A 21,269-nucleotide genomic window follows, 5' to 3' on the forward strand; every position below is an offset into this window, starting at 1 on the left:
TGTTTTTTTCCTTCTTTATTATGCATTTTCGGCCGGTGCGATTTATACTCCGGAGCGACTTATACTCCGAAAAATACGGTATTTATATTTATATTGGGGCTAGTGTTGTAACTAGAGATGTCCGATAATGGCTTTTTTGCCGATATCCGATATTTTCCAACTCTTATTACCGATTCCGATATCAACCAATACCGATATATACAGTCGTGGAATTAACACATTATTATGCCTAATTTTGTTGTGATGCCCCGCTGGATGCATTAAACAATGTAACTTTACCATGAATTGATTAACGTGGACTTAAACAAGTTGAAAAACTTATTCGGGTGTTACCATTTAGTGGTCAATTGTACGGAATGTGTACTGTACTGTGCAATCTACTAATACGGGGGTTGAGGTGGGTGGGGTTGGGGGGTTGGTGGTAGCGGAGGTGTATATCGTAGCGTCCCGGAAGAGTTAGTGCTGCAAGGGGTACTGGGTATTTATGTTGTGTTACGGTGCGGCTGTTCTCCCGAAATGTGTTTGTCATTCTTGTTTGGTGTGGGTTCACAGTGTGGCGCATATTTGTAACAGTGTTAAAGTTGTGTATATGGCCACCCTCAGTGTGACCTGTATAGCTGTTGATCAAGTATGCATTGCATTCACTTGTGTGTGTGTAAAAGCTGCATATATTATGTGAGTGGGCCGGCACGCTGTTTCTATGGAGGAAAGGCGGACGTGATGACAGGTTGTAGAGGACGCCAAAGGTAGTGCCTTTAAGGCACGCCCCCAATAATGTTGTCCCGCCCCCAATAATGTTGTCCGGGTGGAAATTGGGAGAATGGTTGCCCGGGAGATTTTCGGAAGGGGCACTAAAATTTGCGAGTCTCCCGGGAAAATTGGGAGGTTGAAACCGATACCGATAATTTCCGATATTACATTTTAAAGCATTTATCGGCCGATAATATCGGCATGCCGATATTATCAGACATCTTTAGTTATAACTATATCACTATTTTGGTAGCGGTACTAAAATTATTTCGGTACCGATAATTTCCGATATTACATTTTAAAGCATTTATCGGCCGATAATATCGGCATGCCGATATTATCAGACATCTTTAGTTATAACTATATCACTATTTTGGTAGCGGTACTAAAATTATTTCGGTACTCTTCTAGATAAAGGGGACCACAAAAAAATTGCATTATTGGCTTTATTTTAACAAAAAATCTTAGGGTACATTAAACATATGTTTCTTATTGCAGTAAAGTCCTTAAATAAAATAGTGAACATACAAGACAACTTGTTTTTTAGTAGTAAGTAAGCAAACAAAGGCTCCTAATTAGTCTGCTGACATATGCAGTAACACAGTGGTCCCCAACCACCGGGTCGTGGCCCAGTACCGGTCCGTGGATCGATTGGTACCGGGCCGCACAAGAAATAAATACAAAATAAAAAAATTATTAGATTAACATAAAAAACAAAAAATACACTTACAATTAGTGCACCAACCCAAAAAACCTCCCTCCCACATTTACGCTCATTCACACTCATTCGCACAAAAGGGTTGTTTCTTTCTGTTATTAATATTTCTGGTTCCTACATTATATATCAATATAGATCAATACAGTCTGCAGGGATACAGTCCGTAAGCACACATGATTGTAATTTTTTATGACCAAAAAAAAAAAAAAACCATACACCCAACCCCCCCAAACCCCCCACCCCCCACCCCACCCCACCCCTCGGTCCGTGGGACACATTTTCAAGCGTTGACTGCAGTTACAAAAAGGTTGGGGACCACTGCAGTAACATATTGTGTCATATACCATTCTATTATTTTGTCAACATTATTAAGGACAAGTGGTAGAAAATGAATTATTAATTTACTTGCTCATTTACTGTTAATATCTGCTTACTTTCTCTTTTAACATGTTCTGTCTACACTTCTGTTAAAATGTAATAATCATTTAAAGGCCTACTGAAATGAATTTTTTTTATTTAAACGGGGATAGCAGATCTATTCTATGTGTCATACTTGATCATTTCGCGATATTGCCATATTTTTGCTGAAAGGATTTAGTATAGAACAACGACGATAAAGATTGCAACTTTTGGTATCTGATAAAAAAAAGGCTTGCACCTACCGGAAGTAGCGTGACGTAGTCAGTTAAACATATACGCAAAGTTCCCTATTGTTTACAATGATGGCCGCATGAAGTGAGAGAGATTCGGACCGAGAAAGCGACAATTTCCCCATTAATTTGAGCGAGGATGAAAGATTTGTGGATGAGTAGAGTGCAAGTGAAGGACTAGTGGGGAGTTGAAGCTATTCAGATAGGGAAGATGCTGTGAGAGCCGGGGGTGACCTGATATTCAGCTGGGAATGACTACAACAGTAAATAAACACAAGACATATATATACTCTATTAGCCACAACACAACCAGGCTTATATTTTATATGCCACAAATTAATCCTGCATAAAAACACCTGCGTGTTTGTTATGCTAGCTCCTAGCTCCTCTGCTAGCTCCTAGCTCCATAGAACACGCCAATACAATTCAAACACCTGATCAACACACACAATCACTCAGCCCAAAAGACCGTTCACCTAACCCAAGGTTCATAAAGCTTATATATTTTTAAAAAGTTACGTACGTGACGCGCACGTACGGTACGGTACGTGTTATGCTAGCTCCTAGCTCCTATGCTAGCTCCTAGCTCCATAGAACACGCCAATACAATTCAAACACCTGATCAACACACACAATCACTCAGCCCAAAAGACCGTTCACCTAACCCAAGGTTCATAAAGCTTATATATTTTTAAAAAGTTACGTACGTGACGCGCACGTACGGTACGGTACGTGTTATGCTAGCTCCTATGCTAGCTCCTAGCTCCATAGAACACGCCAATACAATTCAAACACCTGATCAACACACACAATCACTCAGCCCAAAAGACCGTTCACCTAACCCAAGGTTCATAAAGCTTATATATTTTTTAAAAGTTACGTACGTGACGCGCACGTACGGTACGGTACGTGTTATGCTAGCTCCTAGCTCCTATGCTAGCTCCTAGCTCCATAGAACACGCCAATACAATTCAAACACCTGATCAACACACACAATCACTCAGCCCAAAAGACCGTTCACCTAACCCAAGGTTCATAAAGCTTATATATTTTAAAAAAGTTACGTACATACGCAAAAAAAAGTTGCGCACATACGGTCAAGCGATCAAATGTTTAGAAGCCAAAGCTGCATACTCACAGTAGCACGTCTGCGTCTTTGTCATCCAAATCAAAGTAATCCTGGTAAGAGTCTGTGTTGTCCCAGTTCTCTACAGGCGTCTGTGTATCGAAGTCAAAAGTCCTCCTGGTTAGAGTCTCTGTTATCCGAGTTCTTCCATCTTGACTGCATCTTTCGGGAATGTAAACAAAGAAGCGCCGGCTGTGTACTGTTGTTGCTGACTACGTTCGAAAAATACGTCCATTTCGCACCGACAACTTTCTTCTTTGCTTGCTCAGCTTCCTTGTCCATAATGCAATGAACATGATTGAAACAGATTCACGAACACAGATGTCCAGAATACTGTGGAATTATGAAATGAAAACAGAGCTTTTTCGTATTGGCTTCAATGTGGAAGGCATACCCGTGTTCGCCGGTCTACGTCACGCGCATACGTCATCCTCAGAGGCGTTTCGAACCGGAAGTTTAGCGGCAAATTTAAAATGTCACTTTATAAGTTAACCCGGCCGTATTGGCATGTGTTATAATGTTAAGATTTCATCATTGATATATAAACTATCAGACTGCGTGGTCGGTAGTAGTGGGTTTCAGTAGGCCTTTAAAACTTTGTTTTGAAGGGCGTGCAGCACATCGCTCTATTATCACACTGACACGTGACGTGATCACTGCCTGTGCAATGTGCGCTGCCTGCCGCCGGTCAAAACAAACACTGTGATTAATATTCATCCATCCATGACGACGCAATATATATATATTTTTTTAATCACGTTGCCCTAATTTATAAATGATTCACTGTTACAAGCGGCCCTCTAAGGGCAGCCATAACTGTCATGTATGCGGTCCTCAATGAAAACGAGTTTGACACATCTGATCTAGACCCAGAACTAAATTTAGACTGTTTCCTGTCATTGAAACACACACGTGTTATTAAATGGAAAAAAGTTTAAAATGAATCAATTAACTTGAGTCTAATGAGGTTTGAGCTGAGTAAGTTCATCAAACCGAAAGCACTTAGATTAGGGGTGCCCGAACTTTTTCCACTTAGGGCCACAGACTGACAAATCAAAGGATGCAAGGGTCGTTTTGGTATTTTCCCCCTTTAAAACCAGCGCAATATAACAATTTTTAGATATAAAAGAACTACAAAATGCAATTTCCGTACAAATTTTGTGTGAATGCTAAAGAGCCAAAAGCCGAACTGAAATGCTGAAAGTTAGCACGCTGCCATACTTGCCAACCTTGAGACCTCCGATTTCGGGAGGTGGGGGGCGTGGTCGGGGATGGGGCGGGGGCGTGGTGGGGTGCGGGGCGTGGTTGGGGGCGTGGTTAAGAGGGGAGGAGTATATCTACAGTTAGAATTCACCAAGTCAAGTATTTCATATATATATATATATATATATATATATATATATATATATATATATATATATATATATATATATATATATATATATATATATATATATATATATATACACTGTATATATCTACATCCTGAAAATATGCAAACAAAACTGTTTAGATAATTGATACTTCAAACTTGCATAAATCAATCTTAAGGAATATAACATAACTTGGCTTCTGAGAGCTTCAAAATGTAATGAATAAAATGCTAAAGTTGTTGATAAACAAGCAATTATTTTAATAATTAAATATGGTCATTTTAAATGAATTATTATGATCATTTAAAATTAATTATTTACAATATGTTTATTTTAATGTATAATTCTATGGCTGGATGTAATAAGGAGTCAGAAAAAATACAAATAAAAATACAATTAATTTTGATGTTTTTAGCAAAATATAGTAAAAATGCATTTAGTTTTTTGTTTTTTTAAAATTAATAAATATATTTATTTTTATGTAAGATAAAGATAATTATACAATTTATCTCTAGTCTGGAGGATATAGTTCTTGTCACCCTGTTGTCCTCCCGTCTCTTCCCCAAGGATGGCTCCATGAGCTGGGCAAACGCCTGGAGATGCCCAACGTCAACAACACGGTCGGCGGCCCGTCGGTGCGCAGCTTGTACATCGCCGCCCTCTACTTCACCCTCCGCAGCCTGACCAGCGTCGGCTTTGGCAACGTGTGCGCCAACACGGACGCCGAGAAGATCTTCTCTATCTGCACCATGCTCATCGGCGGTATGCCGGACGCCTCGTATGGAATAACGTGATTGGGCAGGCACGCTGTTTATATCGTGGGAAAGCGGACGTGAAAAAAGGCTGCCCTCACTCAGGTCCGCATGGAGCTGGAGGGGGCATGGCCTCCAGCTCCGGCTGAAAATCGGGAGATTTTCGGGAGAATATTTGTCCCGGGAGGTTTTCGGGAGAGGCGCTGAATTTCGGGAGTCTCCCGGAAAATTCAGGAGGGTTGGCAAGTATGCACGCTGCCCAGATAGTAAACTACCAAAAAAATATGAGCATAAGGAGCTAAAAAAGCTAGCATGCTAACAGTACTGTGCTAAAAAGCTTACAATGGCATGCTTACAGTTAGCATTAGTGAGATACCAAAATATAGGATACTGAAATTAGCTAAAAAAGCTAGCATGCGTCAAGCACCAAAATATATTAATCTGCTATGTATACCTGAACAATTCGTAAAAGAAATGCTAGCATACACTACCGTTCAAAAGTTTGGGGTCACATTGAAATGTCCTTATTTTTTAAGCAAAAGCACTGTACTTTTCAATGAAGATAACTTTAAACTAGTCTTAACTTTAAAGAAATACACTCTATACATTGCTAATGTGGTAAATGACTAATCCAGCTGCAAATGTCTGGTTTTGGGTGCAATATCTACATAGGTGTAAAGAGGCCCATTTCCAGCAACTATCACTCCAGTGTTCTAATGGTACAATGTGTTTGCTCACTGGCTCAGAAGGCTAATTGATGATTAGAAAACCCTTGTGCAATCATGTTCACACATCTGAAAACAGTTTAGCTCGTTACAGAAGCTACAAAACTGACCTTCCTTTGAGCAGATTGAGTTCCTGGAGCATCACATTTGTGGGGTCAATTAAACGCTCAAAATGGCCAGAAAAAGAGAACTTTCATCTGAAACTCAACAGTCTATTCTTGTTCTTAGAAATGAAGGCTATTTCACAAAATTGTTTGGGTGACCCCAAACTTTTGAACGGTAGTGTATGTCAAGTACCAAAATATAGGAGAAATATAATCTTAGAGAAAAATGTAATTTAAAACATTTGTATGCACGTACAACACTTAAAACTTTCAGTATATCAGTATGTGGAATTAAATTATGGAATGGATTAAGCAAAGCAATCAAAAAATGTACTAATATGATCCACTTCAAGAAACTCTTCAAACTTAAAGTGTTTACAATGTACAAAGAAGAAGAACCATGATAAACATTCTGAATGTATGGGACTTCCGGTTTGGGCAAGATGGAGTAGACATGTGTTGAGTCTCCCTCCCACAACTTTTTACATTGCCACTCTTTTAAAACTCCATAAACTACGCCAGCGAGCCGGCAAGCGGGTGATTATATTACTCCGGAGTTGCAACCGGCAAGAAATGCCAACTCACTCGACGAAGCGGAGCACCAGAGATACTGGTGTCGGACCTAGCTCCTCCGATGGGGGTGCCGGCGAAATCAACATGTCGGCTATAGCTAGTCTTCTGGAAGAACACCGGCAGGCCCTCTCCGCAGACTTCAGGACAGCAATTTCTACACTCAAGACAAAGATTGATAAGGTACACACCAAGGTCTCTGAACACTCTCAGAAAATTACTTCACTCGAGGAAAATGCTACTTTGCAAAAAGAACGCCTGCTAGCATTGGAAGCAACGTGTGCTAAGCTAACGGAGATCGAAACTAAGCTACGGGCTAAAGTTAGCGACCTCGAATCCCGGAGTCGGCGAAATAACATCCGAGTGGTCGGCATACCACAGTGTTTTTCAACCTTTTTTGAGCCAAGGCACATTTTTTGTGTTGAAAAAATGCGGAGGCACACCACCAGCAGAAATCATTAAAAACGATACTCAGTTGACAGTAAAAAGTCGTCGTCGCAATTGTTGAATATGACTTTAAACCATAACCAAGCATGCATCAATATAGCTCTTGTCTCAAAGTAGGTGTACTGTCACTACCTGTCACATCACGCCGTGACTTATTTGGAGTTTTTTGCTGTTTTCCTGTGTGTAGTGTTTTAGTTCTTGTCTTGCACTCCTATTTTGGTGGCTTTTTCTCTTTTTTTGGTATTTTGCTGTAGCAGTTTCATGTCTTCTTTTTGAGCGATATTTGATATTTTCAGCGCATCTACTTTGTTTTAGCAATCAAGGATATTTCAGTTGTTTTTATCCTTCCTTGTGGGGACATTGTTGATTGTCATGTCATGTTCGGATGTACATTGTGGACGCCGTCTTTGCTCCACAGTAAGTCTTTGCTGTCGTCCAGCATTCTGTTTTTTTTCCTTTGTAGCCAGTTCAGTTTTAGTTTCGTTCTGCATAGCCTTCCCTAAGCTTCAATACCTTTTCTTAGGGGCACTCATTTTTTGTTTATTTTTGTTTTAAGCGATTAGACACCTTTTTACCTGCACACTGCCTCCCGCTGTTTCCGATTTGGTTTGCAAAAAATATTTTTAACCCAAATAGGTGAAATTAGATAATCTCCCACGGCACACCAGACTGTATCTCACGGAACACTAGTGTGCCGCGGCACAGTGGTTGAAAAACACTGGCATACCAGAGTCCGTGGAGGGGCCACGTCCAACTACCTTTTTTGCAGAGCTACTGAAGGAGATTTTTGACGAGGATTTTTTTGAATCACCGCCGGAGTGCGACCGGGCCCATCGGACACTCGCTAGCAAGCCGAAGCCAGACCAGAGACCGAGGCCCGTTCTGATACGGCTACACAAGTACCAGGTGAAGGAGAGAATTATCCGCGAGGCCAGGGCCAGGAGAGGCAAGCTACAATACCGAGGGTACCCCGTCGCCATCTACGAGGACTACGCACCTGAAGTGGTGGAACAACGCCAAAATTATCGCGATGTGATGTCGGCGCTCTACCAAATGGGCCTACGACCAGCATTATTGTTCCTGGCCATACTTGTCATAGTAACGAAGGATGGTGGTAAGAAGAGATTCGGATCGGTTACAGAGGCCAAGGACTTCTTGACATCAATCCGCACGCAAGCTACCTGATGGGCTTGGACGGCTATTTACCACTACAAGGCGGCTGGACATGACAGCAATTTGCACCTTGACTGTACAGCTCCTGGAATAAAAACTGTAAATTTAACTTTTTTAGAGGCCTGACTTATTACAACTTTGCATTCACTGTGGACACTGTGGGCCTTCGTTTGTTTTGCTGCTCTAAGCCCTGACCACCACTTTAGATGTGTGCTTATAATAGGAAGCAATGTTTGAGTGTTGCAATTTACACACTGGCTAACGGTGGTCACATAATTTCCAAAATGGATGGTCGTGACTATTGTTGTTTTGTCTGTTTGTTTCGTTCTGTACCGGGCGTTCTTTCCTCTTTTTCTTTTTGTCTGAGGGGCCAAGCTATTTGTAACACATTTTGATTATGCATACTAATTTGTTTTAATTTGATCTAGTCATTCGTATGTACGTTATGAGGCTCTCCTTGGTCCAAAATACATCACTAAAGCTATTGGTGCACTGTACATTTTGGTGTTGAGCGAACGCTGCTTATGTGCCTTGTTTGTTTATTTCGGTTTAATATTTCCTATATTACTATACACTCAGGTTGGGATGCGTCTCGCGAATGTAGGCTCACTTTAGACTCTTATTTCGCTTTATGGAGTTTATTACTGTTACTGTAAGGGAGGAGACTCCGGAAGTTAGCATTAGTCAAGTTAGGCTAAGTAAGAGCGAGAGAGCTCAGATAAGGTTCTTATTTAGGGTGGGTAGTAAGGGTAATTGCATTCTAATTTGTTGGGGTTTGTTGAAATGTGTCTTCTTGTCATTACTAGTTTGGTGTTTTGTACTACTTTGTTATTTTTCTTTTTTTGCTGCTATACCTTCCCTCTCTCCCTCCCATTCTTCCCTGTGGGGTCTAAGGCGTGTCATACAGATTTACTGTTGGGGTCTAATGGATGGCGGATGCTGGTAGGATGACGAGTGGCGGAGTGCGTATCATCTCTTGGAACACCAAGGGCATGAACAACGCTGTCAAAATTGGTAAGGTCTTAACTCGGCTGCAACATCTTAAAGGGGACATTATGTTTCTGCAAGAAACACACCTGAAGACATCAGAAATTCTCCGTATTAATAGGTCTTGGATGAGCCATTTATTCCATTCCAAATTTTCTGCTAGGGCTAGGGGTTCGGCCATAATTATTCATAAGCGTGTTATGTTTGAGCCAGCAGACGTTATAGAAGATAATGAGGGTCGCTATGTTGTGGTTTCGGGCACGTTACAGAACACACCGGTAATTTTAGTCTCTGTGTATGCACCTAACTGGGATGATGACACTTTTTTCACAAGACTTTTTGCTAGGATCCCCAACGTTGATAGCCACCGCATAATCGTAGGCGGGGATTTTAACTTAGTCCAGGATGCGATTCTTGATCGATCCTCCCATACCCGAAATACACTATCCAAAGGAGCAGAGGCTGTGTCAACTTATGCAAACCAAGTAGGACTTTCGGATCCCTGGAAATTCAGGAACCCGCATGGGAAGGCATTTTCATTCTTCTCGCACGTTCACCATTCGTTTTCCCGTATTGATTTCTTTTTAATAGATAACAATCTCTTACATTGTATTAATGCATGCGACTACCACCCGATAGCCGTCTCTGACCACGGGCCAATCTCAGTCGACATTAAATTTCCGCAAGGTGTAACCGGCCGCACAATGTGGAGGTTCAGCTCTCACTTCCTCTCAGACATTAAGTTCAAAGATTTGGTTGAAACAGAAATTCGTACCTATATTGAGTTTAATGACACCCCTGACATTGGAAATAGCACTTTGTGGGAAGCACTTAAGGCTACTATCCGAGGACAGGTTATCTCTTATATTTCCAGGATGAGGAGGACTGAAAGGGCTAGGCTGACGGAAATTGCTAAAGAACTCCTCGACCTCGACAATGTATACGCTGTTTGTCCATCTCCAACCCTGTATAAAAAACGTATTTTGCTACATTTGGAACATGACCTGCTTATGACGCACATAGTAGAGAGACAACTGCGACAATCCAAACAATGCTTTTATGAACATGGAGACAAGGCCGGCCGACTTTTAGCTCAACGGGCTAGGGCTGCTTGCGCATCGCGGTCGATTCCCAAAATTAGACTACTAGTTATACTTCCGATCCAGTGGATATTAATAGGTGTTTTTCCGAATTTTACACTAAATTATACACTTCTGAATGCTCTCCTGTCTCCGCGATTTGCCCCAACCCCCTCGATTCATTAACATATCCTTGCATTGATGTAAACATTGCCAGGGAGCTGGGTAGACCCATCTCCTTGTCAGAGATACAGGAGGCAATTCGATCTATGTAAAATGGAAAGTTGCCCGGCCCTGATGGCTTCACAGTTGAATTTTACAAGGCTTACTCATTACTGTTATCCCCCATTTTAGCAAGAATGTTCAATGATTCCTTCAACGCCGGCCGCTTACCAGGGACTCTGTCAGAGGCTTCCATTTCATTACTTCTTAAGAAAGACAGGGATGCTACCTCTTGTGGTAACTACAGACCGATCTCACTTTTGAACGTGGACTGCAAGATTCTGGCGAAAGTTCTCTCTATACGTCTTCAAGCCGTGATGCCCTCAATAATTTCGGCTGATCAGACAGGTTTCACGCTGGGGAGGCATCCATTTTTAAATACCAGAAGATTGTTGAATATAGGTCTCTCTCCGCCATCTGATACTCCGGAGGTTGTGGTGGCGCTGGATGCGGAGAAGGTGTTCAATAGGGGGGAGTGGGGCTACTTATTTTTATTATGGAGAAATTTGGTTTTGATCCTAAATTTATTTCACGGGTTAGAGTCCTGTACGAGACTCCGCTTGCCTCCGTACATACTAACGGCATCCATTCAGCTTATTTCCCTCTCCAGCGTGGGACCCGGCAGGGATGTCCGCTTTCACCCTTGCTGTTTAATATAGCCATTGAACCGCTTGCTATTTGGCTTAAGAATTGGGAGGAATTTAAGGGTATCACTTGTTTCGGTCGGGTTCATAAGCTCTCCCTATATGCCGATGATCTTCTGTTGTTCGTTTCGGACCCCTCGTCCTCGCTTCCTCATATACTATAGATTCTGGATCAGTTCGGTCGTTTGTCAGGGTACAAACTGAATATTCAGAAAAGCGAACTATTTTTTGTGAATAATTTGGCAAGGTCACTCCCGCGCTCACAATTCCCCTTTAAGATCTCAGAGGACGGATTTAAATATCTGGGTGTGTTCGTCTCGAATTCTCCCACAGAGCTGTTCCGTAAAAACTTTCAGGCACTGTTGGACAAATGTAAATCGGACTTGTCCAGGTGGGCTGCCCTCCCCCTATCCCTGGTTGGCCGCATTAACCTCATAAAAATTATTTTACTTCCGAAATTTTTATATCTCTTTCAGCACATCCCTATACGTCTTAACAAATCATTTTTTGTTGGCCTTGATCAACAACTTCTTGCTTTCATTTGGCAAAACAGGCCAGCCCGCCTTAGGAAAGCCATTCTACAGCTCCCTAAGGCGGAGAGTGGTCTAGCACTTCCAAACTTTAGAAATTATTTCTGGGCCTGCAATATTAATAAACTTCTGTACTGGGTCCGCTGCGACTCCCCAGCCGCCTGTCCACCTTGGCTCACATAGAGGTGGCATCATCTAATGGTTCCCTGCACGTGGTGATTTGCTCACAGCTACCCTTATGTTCATTAGGGACCTCCCTAAACCCAATTGTTAAAAATACCATTAAAATTTGGACTCAATTTAGGAAACATCACGGCTTGCACAGGGCTTCCAGCGGTGCTCCGATTTTGAACAATCCCGCCTTTCTCCCTGCCTGCTCTGATTCTGCGTTTCGCGTTTGGTCGACTAACGGCCTTAAAATTCTCAATGACCTGTACCACGATGGAGTGTTCTCTTCCTTCGCTTCTCTGTCAACAAGATACAATCTGCCTAATACTCATTTCTTTCGATACCTCCAAACAAGGCATTTTATTAAAAAACTATTTCCTCATTTTCCCAACCGCCCCCAAGAAGCAGAAATCGATCGGTTTCTCTCCTTTGACTCTGACCAACGACGTTTGATATCTGTCATACATAATGAAATCGGCCTTCTGAATCCACTTAACACTTCACCTGTCAGAGAATCCTAGGAACATGACCTTGGGGCACCTATACCTGACGGGAGGTGGGGAGAGGCTTTGAGGCTGGTACATTCATCATCTATATGCGCTAGGCATGGCCTAATACAATGTAAGGTACTACATAAAGCACATTTCACTAATGCTAGACTGGCTAAAATATACCCCAACCATAGCAACGCTTGTAACCGCTGTAGACAATCCCCAGCTGACCATTTGCATATGTTCTGGACGTGCCCAAAACTCTCTCAAGTTTTTGGTCGGCTATTTTTGATACTGTCGGGCAGGCCCTTGATAGGACAATAACACCCAGCCCGCTGACTGCCCTTTTTGGCGTTCCGCAGGTGGACGGTTTACCTGCAACCGCTCGTCATGTCATTGCGTTAACGACTCTGCTGGCTAGGCGTACAATTCTTTTTAAATGGAAGCTTGCGTCTCCGCCGAGCCATAATAGTTGGATACAAGATGTCTTGCGGTGTCTGCAATTAGAGAAGCTTCGGTTCTCGCAGAAAGGATCTGTGTCATCTATCCATAAAACTTGGGGCCCCCTCCTGGACCTTATTAGGGACAAGCTTGACATCACCCCAAGCGATTCGAGTAACACAACTTAGACAGAGCTGACCGCTGAAGCCCCCCCCAACCCTCATTCCCTGTGTTTATTTACTTTTATGTTATATTTTATTGTATATCTTATGTAGTATTTATTTATTTATTTTACCTTATCTATTATTTTATTTATGTTTAATATATTTTGTTAGATTGAATCTAATTTTGCATATATTCATGTGTGTCTTTATTTGTTGTGGGCACTAGGTGACAATTGCCTTGGTGGGGTTTATTATGTTACATATTGTAAAATGTGCAGATACCTCAACTTGCGGTTGCCATGATCCATCACACTGTACTGTCTGCAAAATTCAATAAAAATATTTGAAAAAAACAAAAAACATTCTGAATGTATTTCATCCATCCATTCTTTCATTCTCAAAATAATCTTACTTATCTCATCATATAAAATATAACTTACTTCACCAATTATTATTTATCTATTTATTTTTATTGTGATTACTTATGGAGTATATTGTGAATAAATTGAGAACAGGAAGTGAACCAAAGTTTTAGCAACTGTTATGTAAAAAGAAAAGGGGTAGTATTAAATAAGCTCCGCTTCTTCCTACTCCTTTTCGAACATGTTGAAAAGAGAAACTGGAAATTGTGAAGTATCATGTTGTATGCTTGCATGTTCGAAATAAACTCTAACTCAACTCAAATTCAAAATATGACTGTGGTGTATACCTATAAAATTAGCTAAAAATACTAACAGGTAATATTCGTCAAGTAACAAAATATTTGACACTGAGGTGTATACCTGACAAATTTGCACACAAAAAAAGCTATCATACTGACGCACAAAACAATAATACACATCTGAATTGCGATTCTAATACATTCTGATGCAAAATATATATATATTTTTAAGAATACATTTTAAAAAAGATGTTTGAGGCCATCTCCATGCAACCAGAAGGAGTTTTCAAACCTATAACCTAATAGAATAGAATCGATTCTGAATCAAATCGTCACCCCAGGAATCAAAATCAAATTAAAACACTAATAATTGTGCCGCGGGCCGTAAAAAAAAATAGCTACGGGCCGCACTTTGGACACCACTGACATATTGTCTCAGAATGTTATACTAGTGTTAAGAGTTCTATCTCGCTACGCCATCTTTTCTGTACAGCCTCCAGGTTTGTGTTATCTCTCCCACACAGGCTGTATTAATTGTACTACTTTTTTTTCCCCACAGTGCTGTTATTACTTCTGAGTGTAATCACTTTGCATCTGTGTCTGTACAGGACAATTGAAACAAAGTGACCAGCAGGGCTAACAGCGCTCACACAGGCCGTCCATAATTGTATTTTTTCCGAAACAATATTTGCTCCCTAGTGGATCATCTTCTCAGATGGAAACAAATGACGCCACCGCTGGGGCGAGGCATCAAAGTAAAGTGAAATAAAAGTTCAATTAAATTCAATGTGATAGTGCGAGTGACGGGTTGTGATTTGTACTCATAATGCGGCACAAAAGAGCGTTTAATCTCCCTTCAGCAGCAATCTGATAATAGATAGCGAAGGCAAAAAGGCAATCATCTCCGTGAGGTCATGTGATGGAAGTTGGGGAGAGGAAATTGGACGAGGAACAAATAGAGTAGGTGCATGTTGCTGACCTGGACAGGGCAGCGTGCAGGCCTCCTTCAGGCTGATTCGTTTATCTCCGTCCACCAACAAGTCCAGGCCGCCGCACAGCTCCTCGTCCACCTGGCTGCCTTCGCCGTCCTCGCCGCCGTCTGACACGAAGCAGGTCAGGTTCCTGTAGCGAGTGCCGTGACCGCACACCACGGTCTGGAGGACAAAGAACAAGGAGCGACGTCACCAGACAACCTAATGACTCATTAATTATGATAAAACAAGCCGGTCCAGAATGCTGCTTGAGTGCTGACTAGAACTGGGAGAATACTGCATACCATTGTTCTCCTGTACTTCACAATTATTTATTGTTTTTGTCAAGAAACGATGAATAGAACATTATAACATTATTGAACTTCACCTCCAATCTAGGGGTGTCCCGATACAACTTTTTCCACTCGGATTGTTGTGGTTACGGAGGGGAGATGACGCAAAGACACCAGGGAGAAGTAATGTATAGATATTTATTATATATATATAGTCAATATATATAATAATTCTAAACAATACTAAAAATAACTAAGCTAAGGAAATGGAGTGTGACAAAACCACATATATATATATATATATATATATATATATATATATAGACATATTTATAAACATCCATCCATCCATTTTCTACCGCTTATTCCCTTCGGGGTCGCGGGCGAGGCTGGGGGTATCTCAGCTACAATCGGGCGGAAGGCGGAGTAGGCAAGGCAAGGCAAGGCAACTTTATTTGTATAGCGCTTTTCATACACAAGGCAGACTCAAAGTGCTTCACAGACAACAAAGTGAAATGAAAGAAAATAAAAGCAAAATTAAAATGCAGACAACAAAAATAAAAACAGTGCAGACGTTAAAAGTTAAAAGATTAAAAGATTTAGCTGAAAGCTAAGGTGAACATAAAAGTCTTCAGTCTAGTTTTAAAAGTAGTGAGAGTTGGGGAGAGTCTGACATCTTCAGGAAGTTTATTCCAGCTATTTGTTGCATAGTGACTGAATGATGCTCTCCCTTGATTTGAGTTTACTCTTGGAACCGCTAACAGATTGGTCTCAGAAGATCTTAGTGATCTAGAGGGCTTATATAGTGGGAGCATATCAGTAATATACTTCGGCCCTAGACCATGTAGTGATTTATATGTGAGCAGGAGGATTTTGAAATCAATTCTCTGATGTACAGGGAGCCAATGTAAGGATTTAAGAATTGGTGTAATGTGCTCACATTTTTTGGTCTTTGTTAGAAGTCTAGCAGCAGCGTTCTGAACAAGCTGTAGCTGCCTGACAGTTTTTTTGGGAAGACCTGCAAGGAGACCATTACAATAGTCTAGCCTACTGGTAATAAAGGCATGTACAAGTTTTTCAAAGTCTTGAGCTGACATGAGCCCTCTAAGTCTTTTTACATTTTTGAGGTGATAGTAGGCTGATTTTGTTACTGATTTGATGTGACTGTCGAAATGTAAATCAGAATCTAAAATAACCCCAAGATTTCTGGCTTTATTTGAGGTTTTCAGGGACAGTGATTGAAGGTGTTAGATGACTTTAAACCTTTATTTTTTAGCACCAAAAACAATTATCTCAGTTTTATCTTCATTTAGTTGTAGGAAATTTTGGCACATCCAGTGTTTGACTTGCTCAATGCACTGGCACAGAAGATCTATGGGGCGATAGTCATTTGGACAAGTCACAGGTGGAGAAAATCCTCAGTGCTGAGCTCTGTAGAACTTGCACCTGGCTCGCTGACAACAAGCTATCCATCCACTTGGGTAAAACAGAATCCATCCTGTTTGGGTCCCACATCAAACTTAAGAGAGTCAATCACTTCACCATAAAAGTAGGTGACAGTGTCATCACCAGGAAAGATGAGGTCACCTACCTAGGTTCCATTCTAGAGGCTAACCTTTCCTGTGATAAAATGGCAACCAAGGTAATCAAAAAGGTTAACCAACGAACGAGATTTCTCTACAGAATTTCCTCTCTGGTCAACAAAAGCACCTTGAGGATTCTGGCGGGAACTCTCGTTCAACCCTTTTTCGATTACGCATGCACCTCCTGGTACCCTAGCACCTCCAAAACCCTCAAATCTAAACTCCAAACATCTCAGAACAAGCTAGTCAGGTTACTTCTAGACCTCCACCCCAGATCCCACCTCACTCCTACCCACTTCTCTAAAGTGGGCTGGCTCAAGGTGGAGGACAGAGTTAAACAACTTGCACTGAGCCTAGTCTATAAAATCCGCTACACCTCCCTGATACCGAAGTACATGTCAAACTACTTCCTTAACGTAAATGACCGCCATAACCACAACACCAGGGGGTGCTCCACTAACCACGTTAAACCCAGATTCCGAACTAACAAAGGTCTTAACTCATTCTCTTTCTATGCCACATCAATGTGGAATGCGCTCCCAACAGGTATAAAAGAAAGGGCATCTCTATCCTCCTTCAAAACCGCTATAAAAGTTCACCTCCAGGCAGCTACAACCCTAAACTAACACCCTCCCCGGATTGCTAATAATCAAATGTAAACAATCAAATGCAGATTCTTTTTCTTATGCCTTCTGATCTCTCTCTCTCTCTCTCTCTCTATGTCCACTACTTGATGTCCATATCCCCACCCCCCCACCCCACCCCCCCTCCACACTCCTGATTGTAAATAATGTAAATAATTCAATGTGATTATCTTGTGTGATGACTGTATTATGATGATAGTATATATGATAGTATATATCTGTATCATGAATCAATTTAAGTGGACCCCGACTTAAACAAGTTGAAAAACTTATTCGGGTGTTACCATTTAGTGGTCAATTGTACGGAATATGTACTTCACTGTGCAACCTACTAATAAAAGTCTCAATCAATCAATCAATCAATGGTGATAGCGCTACATAGATTTGGGTGTCATCGGCATAGCAATGATGGTCAATGTTATTATTTTGCATGATTTGTCCTAGTGGGAGCATATAGATGTTAAATAAAGTCGGCCCCAAGATTGAACCTTGGGGGACTCCACACGTTACGTTGGTTGGTTCTGATACAAAGTCACCAATGGAAACAAAATAGTTCCTATCTTGTAGATATGACTTGAACCAGCTTAAAACTGTGCCTGAGATCCCCACCCAGTTTTCCAACCTGTCCAAAAGTATTGAGTGGTCAACAGTGTCAAATGCAGTACTGAGGTCCAAAAGCATTAATACTGAAGTTTTGCCAGAGTCTGTGTTTAGACGGATGTCATTTATAACTTTAAGAAGGGCCGTCTCTGTGCTATGAAGAGGTCGAAATCCTGACTGGAAGTTGTTGTGGCAGCCAGCCAGTACACCCTGGACAAGTCGCCACTTCATCACAGGGCCAACACAGATAGACAGACAACATTCACACTCACATTCACACACTAGGGCCAATTTTTAGTGCTGCCAATCAACCTATCCCCAGGTGCATGTCTTTGGAGGTGGGAGGAAGCCGGAGTACCCGGAGGGAACCAACGCAGTCACGGGGAGACATACTTGCCAACCCTCCCGATTTTTCCGGGATACTCCCGAATTTCAGCGCCTCTCCCGAAAACCTCCTGGGACAAATATTGTCCCGAAAATCTCCCGATTTCCAGCCGGAGCTGGAGGCCACGCCCCCTCCAGCTCCATGTGGACCTTAGTGACGAGTCGACAGCCTGTTTTCACGTCCGCTTTCCCACGATTCAAACAGCGTGCCTGCCCAATCACGTTATAACATCTACGGCTTTTAGAGAGTGCACAACTGCGCACACAACAAGGAGACGAAGCAGAAGAATGAGGAAGATACAGCCATGGCGACGCCGACGACGAGTAAGATGAAGAAATACGCTTGTAAGTTCCAAAACGAATGGAAACAAGAATTTCAGTTTATCCAGGACAGCTCAAAGGGGAAGGGGTATGCTGCCTGTAAATTTTGTAGAACAGACTTCTCCATTGAACACGGTGGTCGAACGGATATACTCACTCATGACACAAACAATCTGAAGTTGTCTTTATTTTTTATTTTTAATGCCATGGACTAAAATGAGCTTGACACCCCTGATCTAGAATGAACTTACAGGGAGCAAGGAAGCAAGGAAACAGCAGAGCACTCGATGATGTAAACAGAGGCGCACAGGAAATGATCATGTCGCCGCCCTAAATTGATGGTCTGCGTTAGCGTTTATAATAACAATATCACAAATACTTGGTTAATATTCAAGTCACGAAATGTTAATTTAGTATTGTCAGCGGTTTTTGAATGGTTATTTATAGAGATCTCCGATAATGGCTTTTTTGCCGATATCCGATATTGTCCAACTCTTAATTACCGATTCCGATATCAACCGGAAGTTGCTTATGTTGCTCTGGAGAGAGAAGTCTGGGGGTCTCTGCTGGAGCTGTTGCCCCCACGACCCGATTCTGGATAAGCGGTTGAAGATGGATGGATGGATGGATGGATATTAGGGGTGTGGGAAAAAAATCGAACAAACCAAAAGTAGTGAAACAAAAATGAATATTATCAACAACAGTATCAATATTAGTTACAATTTCAACATAGCAGTGACTAAAAATCCCTCATTGACATTATCATTAGACATTTATAAAAAAAATTTAAAAAAAGAACAATAGTGTCACAGTGGCTTACACTTGCATCGCATCTTATAAGCTTGACAACACACTGTGTCCAATATTTTCACAAAGATAAAATAAGTCATATTTTTGGTTCATTTAATAGTTCAAACAAATTTACATTATTGCAATCAGTTGATAAAACATTGTCCTGTACAATTATAAAAGCTTTTTACAAAAATCTACTACTCTGCTTGCATGTCAGCAGACTGGGGTAGATCCTGCTGAAATCCTATGTATTGAATGAATAGAGAATCGTTTTGAATCGGGGAAAAAACCTTTTTGAATCGAGAATCGTGTTGAATTGAAAAAAAAAATCAATTTTGAATCGAATCGTGACCCCAAGAATCGATATTGAATCGAATCGTGGGACACCCAAAGATTTACAGCCCTAATGGATATCAACCGATACCGATATATACAGTTGTGGAATTAATACATTATTATGCCTAATTTTGTTGTGATGCCCCGCTGGATGCATTAAACAATGTAACAAGGTTTTCCAAAATAAGAGAACAACTTCAACTCAAGTTATGGAAAAAAGTCCCAACATGGCACTGCCCTTTTGTGTGAATGAGTGTAAATGAGTGTAAATGGGGGAGGGAGGTTTTTTGGGTTGGTGCACTAACTGTAAGTGTATCTTGTGTTTTTTATGTTGATTTAATAAAAAAAATAAAAAAATAAATAAAAAAAAAAACCAAAAAACAATACCGATATTATCGGACATCTCTAGTTATTTATCGGTTTTTATGGGCGGAATAGTAGAGCTCCCATTGGCTCTGCTGTAAACGGGACTTTTATTTATGTTTGTTTAATATTTAGAATGCATAGAAAAAAAATCCATCTGTCGTCATGTCTTTTATAAGGATTGTGAACAATAGGCAAAATGTCCCCCCAAAAAGTGCAGTTCCCCTTTAAGAAACACTGTTCTATAAGATTAAAAAACGTGTCTGACAGAAATGTTCGACCATTTGGGAGGCCAGAGTTCACATCTTCCACACCAAACTCCTCCAGGCACACCTTTATAGAGCTTGCTTTGTGCACAGTGAAACAGAGAGGGCTCTTCCTCAAAGTGTTCCCACAAAGTTGGACGCATACGGCATGCCTTGATTTATTGATTGAGACTTGTGTCTCCGGTGTTTATTGCGTACATGCGACCTAAATGTTGCATAAGAAGTGTTTAATGTCTCCCTCTAGTCTCTCGTTTCACAAAAGGTGAGATGATTAAAGTTAATAGCGAGGAACAACTCAACAAAATGGGCCATTGAGCCAACATGTCCCGCTCTGCTAACACCTCATAATTTGGTTTTATGAATGTAGAGCAGAGGATTTTGCCATCATCGATGTTGAATCAATGGATTACGATGTTACTAGAGATGTCCGATAATTGCTTTTTTGCCGATATCCGATATTCCGAAATTGTCCAACTCTTAATTACCGATTCCGATATCAACCGATACCGATATATACAGTCGTGGAATTAACACATTATTATTCCTAATTTTGTTGTGATGCCCCGCTGGATGCATTATATAATGTCACAAGGTTTTCCACAATAAATCAACTCAAGTTATGGAAAAAAATGCCAACATAGCACTGCCATATTTATTATTGAAGTCACAAAGTGCATTTTTTTTTTTTAACATGCCTCAAAACAGCAGCTTGGAATTTGGGACATGCTCTCCCTGAGAGAGCATGAGGAGGTTGAGGTGGGGTAGCGGGGGGTGTATATTGTAGTGTCCCGGAAGAGTTAGTGCTGCAAGGGGTTCTGGGTATTTGTTCTGTTGTGTTTATGTTGTGTTACGGTGCGGATGTTCTCCCGAAATGTGTTTGTCATTCTTGTTTGGTGTGGGTTCACAGTGTGGCGTATATTTGTAACAGTGTTAAAGTTGTT

General features: G+C 41.2%; 1 protein-coding gene across 1 annotated transcript in view; it reads right to left on the minus strand.

Annotated features, from left to right (window-relative positions):
* thsd7ab (thrombospondin, type I, domain containing 7Ab) overlaps positions 1-21,269 on the minus strand; it is a 621,850-nt gene that overhangs the window by 35,711 nt on the left and 564,870 nt on the right. The window contains exon 24 of the mRNA XM_062062699.1: positions 14,755-14,929. Within this exon, the coding sequence (XP_061918683.1) occupies positions 14,755-14,929 (175 nt within the window). The remainder of the gene's footprint in view (positions 1-14,754; positions 14,930-21,269) is intronic.

Source organism: Entelurus aequoreus, linkage group LG11 (genome assembly GCF_033978785.1).
Source record: "Entelurus aequoreus isolate RoL-2023_Sb linkage group LG11, RoL_Eaeq_v1.1, whole genome shotgun sequence".
NCBI classification, from domain to species: Eukaryota; Metazoa; Chordata; class Actinopteri; order Syngnathiformes; family Syngnathidae; genus Entelurus; species Entelurus aequoreus.